Here is an 8,346-nt window from a genome sequence, read left to right on the forward strand (position 1 = left end):
CTAGTAAGTAAATTAGACACTTGGGTATCTGTATTGCAGAAACGTTTCGCCACACATTGGCTTCATCAGTCCAATACAAAGAATAGATTGAACATCGACTCCATACTGAGGGACTGATTACCTCAAACTCCTGATCGTCAACCATTCTTCTTTGTATTGGACTGATGAAGCCACTGTGTGGCGAAATGTTTCCATAGTAAAGATACCCAAGTGTATAATTTATCAATTTGATGGTCCTGTAAACCAGTTAGCATCACTACCAGTAAGTTGATCCATCAGAGTTAAGAAGGAAACATAGACTGTATGACTGTATGTTGTGCTCCCAGCTAGAGATCTTCCCTCTACAAACACAGATCAAGAACTGAGACCAGCAACCAATCACAGCACCAGGAATTCATCCAATCAAGTGCGACAAAAGCTCCTTTTCTAGCCAATCACAGAGATCGTTATTATAGCCAATGAGAAGGCGGCCCGCACCTGACGTCAACCAATGAGTAAGCAACGCGGGATGATGACGTCATGGGGGGTATAAATAGCGGGACTTAGACCGTTCTTACTTTTAGTCGTCATTTACTGTGTTGAGGCAGAGGGAATAGTACGATCGTCCGCATCTTGAAGGTACGCCGTGTTACTTAAGTTTTGGTGAAATATCTAGTTTTGTTTGTAGTTGAAGCGGTGTTGGTGCATGTGTGGATGCCAGGATGTTCTTGTGTGGAAGGTTTGTAACTTGTGAAAGTTATAATATTGGCGTCACTTCCACCATCTTTGTTTACCAGTGAACCAAGATGGCCGCCGCGCCTTCCTCGTTACTTTAAAAAAAATATTTTGGCGGCAAATCTCCCGCCAGAACCCCGTAGTGTCTTCCCAGGGAGAACAGGATCCAAAATTTCAAGCACCTGCCAGCACCTCATGTTCTAAGTCAATCAGTAATGTTCAGTTGTCTTAAGGTTTTGAAAGTAAAATCAGTGGAAAAATTCCCCCCCCCCCCTCTTTGAAGGAACACTGCCGTAGGTGGATTAGCCCATGCTAGGCTGGTCCAATTCGCCCACGCATGCACCTGTCCAAGATTTTTTTTTTAATAATTTTCACTACAATGTTACATTTGGTTCAACTCATTTACAACTTGTTAGACCAATATTTTCTTGTATCCTTTCTAAATCTTAATTCGTCCAGCTTTAATCCTTGCTGAAAGTCGTGTAGGTTCGATATTTTCATTACCCTTTTTTGTGAAAGTTAAGACACATGTGCAACATCTGGAAATCTTTATTGTAGACGTTTCGCCATCCAGTGGCTTTATCAATACAGATTCTAGGACATAAGAAGACAGTAGAACTATATACAAAAGATGAGGTAATCAGTCCCTCGGCCTTGGAGTTAGTGTTCACAGCATCGTGGTGGAGGAGAATCTGGAGCAAAGGCAAGAAGACTGGCGGTTATATAGGCGTCAGTGGATAGGGACGGGCAGCAGACGAGGGCAAAGTCACTGGTAGGCGGGATTCCCCAGTGGAAGTAGGTCCTTCCCAAAGAGATGGGTTAGTTGCAGCAGCCGTGAAGAAGGTCTTGTAGATGTCCTCTGAACCAAGATTCCATGATGTTGCAGTGTCTGACAAGTTGTGCAAGAAAGGTATAAAATACCAACAATATGAAAGTTAAGACACATGAACTTAACGAGCACTGCTACAGGCCTACTGGCCCATGCTAGGCAAGTTCAACTCGCCCATTCTGGTACTTTTCTAACCTATTTTTTAAGATATACAATGTTTTAGCTTCAGTGACACTGCTTGGCAGCTTGTTACCCCAACTACTATTGAACCCATACTTTCCTCAGTCATATCTTCCCTTCCTCCCCAAGTCTGCCTTTCTAAAGAGGATCTGGTTCAGTGCCTCAAGCTATAATTGTAGGAAAGATTTCTGAGACATGGGGTTAGCTTTGTCATCCTCTTTTATACTGGTTTCCAACTTTTAAGGCATATCCCCTCTGTCTTTCTGGAGTGCAGGCGTCTCCCCACTAATTTTTTCCCCTTTAATGAAAACTTGCTTGTCAGCTATAACTACAGGAAAAAATTTCCTCTATTGTGTGTGCCTTTTCTTATGTGTAACTCAAAGGCTTTGTTGACGTCCATATACTTGCTGTAAGAACACAAAGGAGCACTGCACTGCTGCAGGCTTACTGGCCTATACTAAGTACATCCAAGTCGTCTATTGGCCTAAGCTACTAATGTCCAAGTCGCATCCACGTAAGAAGGTTCTATTAACTCGTATACCTTGATGGGACAGTGTAAAAAAATCATAAGGCAGGAATGTCCATGTAAAACAGTGCTGAGCTTAGATTAATTTCTTAGGTGGTGGCTTTAAAGAGCCCTGGCAATAATGGATTCCAACCATCTTTCCCTCAATGGAGTTTTTTTTTTTTATAACCGTTGTGGATCACATTCTGGGGAAGAAACTTAACCTGTTGTCTTGTGTACTGGTACATAGTTTTTCATACCTTCGAATCTGCCACTTGCCAGTATTATTGACCTTAGCACTTGTCAGATTCCCCTCATTTTAGTTTTACTCTATTCATAAAAATTTATTCTTTCTGTTAGATTTGTTTTTTCTTGGTGTGCCACAGTGAAAGGGTTAGAGGTCCATAATAGAAATATTAAGAAATGGTCAGTGCTGTGCATCCTACAATACTGCATCCTGCAACACTGTCCTACATTTAAAGATCAATAAATTCCAATATTAATCCCAACCTGAAGCACTTTCTTGATACAACAGGAACTGCCAGAAGTCTGGCAGCATTTTCAAAACCATTAAAAACCTCTCCCCCTAACATATGCCATCAGCCAAACATGTAAAACAATATACTAATCTTATTCTCAATATATGTAATCCTCCCACTATTAAAATATTGTGCCCCTTGATGTTAGTATGCTAAATCCTCATTACCTGCAATCATAGTCACTTGTAATTCCTTAATTAAACAATTAAACTTGATAAAAGCCATAAAGCTTGTACTAATAGAATATTCAATTCTCTTGTATTCATTGTAACTCCTAAATTTATATTTACTCGCCTAAGAGACTGAATAAAACCACTCAAATTGTCATTCCCTTGTTAATCTCGAGTTAGTCTAAAGGTTGCCAGATGTGCTCTGCATATTAAGGGGCTTTATGCGTTCACAACTTCGTCATTTGCCTTTGTACAAACATTGTATTATGCTGAAAAGGTATGTATATTAAGTTATAAAACCATAAAATTTGAGGAAATGCTTCAGATGTTAATTTTAAGCTATACACAGATGGTTTTTTTTTTATCTGTGCACTGCGTGGGGCAGTGATGGCCACTGAAAGACTGACGCTACTTGGGAGTTTGTTCCATTAATCTATGACTATTTCCAAACCAGTGGTAGCACTTCATGTATCCTTTCTATATCAAAATTTGTTCAGCTTGAAGCCATTACTAAGAGTTTTGCCTTGATTAGACACAATTTCAGTACCCTATTATATTTCCTCCATTTTCATAAAACACCAGGATATTTTTGCAGGAACTTTTTGCTGATCAGTTGCTCTCATCAGTCCAATGTAATGAATAATTCTGTTGACAGTGGAAGACTTAAAGTAGCTTGAGGTGATCACTCCTGTAAAGCAGATGGATTGTTCTGTTTTGGAGTGATAGTTGCTGGCTGTTGAAACCACAATAGATACCGAAGGTGTGCAAAAGTATTGGTGGTGAAGGTTAATTTTGGACATCAGTATCTCCCTAAAATTGACTTATCTGCAAAAATTTGGGTATTGCCCCCATATCTAATAAGTACTCAAGTGCTTTGTTCATCTACTTGTTTTATGAACCATTAATGTTATATCTACTTTTCTTGTGAAATTTGCACAAATTAAAAACAAGTGCTAATTATCCTCAGCCTGTCATCCTAGGAAAGATTTCTGATACACGAGATAAAAGTTCGACCTGTTTTCCAGCATCTTGAATTTAGAAATGTGTGTTAATGATGGGATAGTGAAATTTTTTTTAAATGACCTCGAAATTAGCCGATACTTGGCAATATCATTCAAATTTACACATACCATACTCAGATTTGCATATGCTAGTGCACACCCCTAGTATCATTTCCTATGTATAAAGCTGCATTAGTAATTTTATTACTTTTAATGTATAACTACTACTTTTTGCACAAGGTTGATTACTTAAGTCTTATTTCAGGTGAATCATGGCTCGTACAAAGCAAACAGCTCGTAAATCTACTGGTGGTAAGGCACCACGTAAGCAGCTAGCTACAAAGGCAGCGCGTAAGTCTGCACCTTCGACTGGAGGTGTGAAGAAGCCTCATCGTTACCGCCCTGGAACTGTTGCCCTCCGAGAAATTCGTCGTTACCAGAAGTCCACAGAGTTGCTGATCCGCAAATTGCCCTTCCAACGTCTTGTTCGTGAAATTGCACAGGATTTCAAAACGGATCTACGTTTCCAAAGTGCTGCTATTGGTGCCCTGCAGGTTAGAAACTTGTGTTATCTTTAAGATAAAAGTTTTGCAGTACAGGAGGGCCCTGCTTGTGTAGCATGTTAAGTTCTGGGCTACTGCTGTAAAGCTAAAATCACTATAAAGTGAATCATAGCTTTTTCAAAAATGCATATAAAAGCCTGAAAACATGGTTACTCTATCATGTATTGAGCAGTATAACTAGTCCTAAAAATGCATATACAGTACATCTTACTTACCTTAAAATATTTGCACCATCAGCTTATAGTGGTGAATATATTTATTGTAGAAGAAAATTAAAGGTGAATACAGGAAAGAGTAAGGTTATGAGGATAACAAAAAGATTAGGTGATGAAAGATTGAATATCAGATTGGAGGGAGAGAGTATGGAGGAGGTGAACGTATTCAGATATTTGGGAGTGGACGTGTCAGCGGATGGGTCTATGAAAGATGAGGTGAATCATAGAATTGATGAGGGAAAAAGAGTGAGTGGTGCACTTGGGAGTCTGTGGAGACAAAGAACTTTGTCCTTGGAGGCAAAGAGGGGAATGTATGAGAGTATAGTTTTACCAACGCTCTTATATGGGTGTGAAGCGTGGGTGATGAATGTTGCAGCGAGGAGAAGGCTGGAGGCAGTGGAGATGTCATGTCTGAGGGCAATGTGTGGTGTGAATATAATGCAGAGAATTCGTAGTTTGGAAGTTAGGAGGAGGTGCGGGATTACCAAAACTGTTGTCCAGAGGGCTGAGGAAGGGTTGTTGAGGTGGTGCGGACATGTAGAGAGAATGGAGCGAAACAGAATGACTTCAAGAGTGTATCAGTCTGTAGTGGAAGGAAGGCGGGGTAGGGGTCGGCCTAGGAAGGGTTGGAGGGAGGGGGTAAAGGAGGTTTTGTGTGCGAGGGGCTTGGACTTCCAGCAGGCATGCGTGAGCGTGTTTGATAGGAGTGAATGGAGACAAATGGTTTTTAATACTTGACGTGCTGTTGGAGTGTGAGCAAAGTAACATTTATGAAGGGATTCAGGGAAACCGGCAGGCCGGACTTGAGTCCTGGAGATGGGAAGTACAGTGCCTGCACTCTGAAGGAGGGGTGTTAATGTTGCAGTTTAAAAACTGTAGTGTAAAGCACCCTTCTGGCAAGACAGTGATGGAGTGAATGATGGTGAAAGTTTTTCTTTTTCGGGCCACCCTGCCTTGGTGGGAATCGGCCGGTGTGATAATAATAATAAAAAAGTCTGAATAAATGAAGAATGGGTATAATTGAAAATCGCTGTATTAGCAAATTGTATAGCAGGACCTGCCTGTACACATTCTACACATTATCCCAGTTACATTGTTAAATGTAGTTGGCTAGGTCAAACTGTCAAGCTACATTGTCGTGGAAAATTTCTATTGCATAAGGTATAATTATATCTTATGCAATAGAAATTTTCCACGACAATGTAGCTCGACAGTTTGACCTAGCCAACTACATTTAATAATGTAACTGGGAAAATGTATAGAATGTGTACTGCCTATTGAATTAATGTACTGCTGTACATTAATTAAATAAGTATGTTACCCATTCAACCCCTCCCTCCCCCTCCAAAATAAAAAAAAATAAATACATGCATATATATTCCTAATTTAGGTGAATTTTTCATAATTGTGGATTTGCTATGAAGGGTTGGTATTGCACCCCCCCCCCCCTTCCATCCCTGACTTTTGAGTTTTACTAGATTGTTTCAATTAATGGGGTGGCCCATTCAAGCACCCAGAAATTTGTAATTTGATCAGTTTTAAAATGTTTTCAACCCATTCTAATTTAAAAGATCAAAAATACCTTAGGCATTCAGCCACTTGTGCAATAGAGAATTTTTCCCGATGGTAATGACACCAAAAGAATGAAATTTGGTTGAGAACTCGTGGAATTACGCTTCCGCAAAGTTAGTGGTCTCGGTGACGTATACGCATCGGTGATTTCGCCGACTTTGAGCCCTGTTTTTGGTCAATTCCATTGTTCCAGTTGACCAAACTCGTAGCTATTTCTTTAGAACTCCATTTTTTCTATCAGTTGAGTACAAGAAACTGCCCATTTACCAATTCGAGCTACCCAATAAAGTGATCAGAGATTGGCAATTTGGCCAATTTCATGCAAATTAAAAAAGATGCCAATTTCAAAATGGTCCAGAATAAACAATGTAGACAGTCTTGGCACTAAAATATCTGTTCATTAGTCACGTCTCTAGGCCCCTCTTATATTACTATTGCTATCCATTTACTGCTATGCAGTGGTAATAAATATCAGTGAAAGAATATTAGACTCCCCAGTTGACATGTATTGGATGTGTAGTGTGATTTGCTTACTCCTGAACATTGGTAAAAATCTAACATTTCTACTACTTTGAGCTCAATTTCAAGGTAGTTTTCATTGTGAAACTAAACAAAATCATCTCTATTTCTGTAATGTGTTTTCCATTTTATCACATGAGACCATGAAAATGATCATACAATGGTAAATACTATATGAAAATACACCTCAAAGTCGGCATTTTAATCCAAAAAAGTCTTTTTTTTTTCTCATTATGCACTGCGTGCTGCAGGATATTTTTTGTGGTGCACACTGACTACACAGACCCATTCTCACATGTGGGCCTACCAGCTTTATCCTGCTTGATTTGAAGCCACTAGAATTTACACGTATAAATGCATCTGAAACAGTGGCGCGCAAGACACACACATACGACCAAAACAGTCAAAGGGTTAATCACACCCACAAGTTTCTGTAGTATATACCATTGTTCTCCATCTTTGATCTATCACTGGACTTTTTTTGCCCAATTTTTTATATAACTAGAAACTAAGTTGTTCATTTCACTTTTCAGGAAGCTTCAGAGGCCTACCTTGTTGGCTTGTTTGAAGACACTAACTTGTGTGCTATTCATGCCAAGCGTGTCACAATCATGCCAAAGGATATCCAGCTTGCTCGACGAATCCGTGGTGAGCGTGCTTAAGCACAAGCTTGCATAATGGGCTCACTAAAGACATAACCTCGTAAGCTACATACTGCCATGGACAAAGTGAATGTGTTTAGTTTAACATTTTCGGCATGTCGTTTCTCCTGAATTGACTTCGCAGTGCTGGCATGTGCGACTGGCACAAGTTTTTTTTACCGTAAGATAAGGTGAGCAGCTTTTACTGCTCGTTAGTTGAAAAAAATTGTGATGCAAGAGTTTGTAATTTATTTTGTGTGTACAGCATTGTTCAGAACTGTGTATTTGGATGTGATTTTACATTTATTTGTATGCAAGTCTGAAATTCAGCAGTGTGACGAAGACAAAAATACACAGCTCTGGTGTTAGGTTATGTGATCACAAATAATATTCCAAAGTACAAGAAATCATAAATTTCTGGCCTGGGAGCAATGTCATTATTTGTATTGTCATGGTCATAGTGCTCATGATCTTTTAGTTTGTAGTGGGAATACCTTTTTTATTACATTTTTAATTTTGTCTAGATCTCTCTCTCCTCCTCTGGTGGTGCGTGCTTCATGTATAAAATTTAACATGCTCCACTCTATAATTTCTTGATATTGGCAATTGCACTGTAGATTAAAACTCGAAATAAATCTTCTAACATTTAATGTCTCACTTTTAATGTCTTTGCGTACATGTATTTAGAATGTTTGAGGGTACATTTTTAGTGTTGAATATAAATTCCTGGTTAAGTTCTGATTGATATTTTAATGCAAAATGTAGTTCCACTCAAAAATCAGATATTGCTAGCCGTTTTAACTAAATCTTAGTCCTTGTGGCTAAGCGCTTCTTTTTGATTATAATAATTTAACTAAATCTTGCCTTTATATACGTATTTTCCAGTCCATAAAGTACT

General features: G+C 39.1%; 1 protein-coding gene across 1 annotated transcript; it reads left to right on the forward strand.

Annotated features, from left to right (window-relative positions):
- Positions 1-465: 465 nt before the first annotated feature.
- On the forward strand, positions 466-8,098 carry LOC128704042 (histone H3.3A). The gene is made up of 3 exons (XM_070099292.1): positions 466-618; positions 4,204-4,492; positions 7,341-8,098. The coding sequence occupies exons 2-3, from the start codon at positions 4,211-4,213 to the stop codon at positions 7,467-7,469; spliced, it is 411 nt and encodes a 136-aa protein (XP_069955393.1). The 5' UTR covers positions 466-618; positions 4,204-4,210; the 3' UTR covers positions 7,470-8,098.
- The last annotated feature ends 248 nt before the right edge of the window (positions 8,099-8,346 follow it).

The sequence above is a fragment of the Cherax quadricarinatus genome, chromosome 66, assembly GCF_038502225.1.
Source record: "Cherax quadricarinatus isolate ZL_2023a chromosome 66, ASM3850222v1, whole genome shotgun sequence".
In the NCBI taxonomy this organism is placed as follows: domain Eukaryota; kingdom Metazoa; phylum Arthropoda; class Malacostraca; order Decapoda; family Parastacidae; genus Cherax; species Cherax quadricarinatus.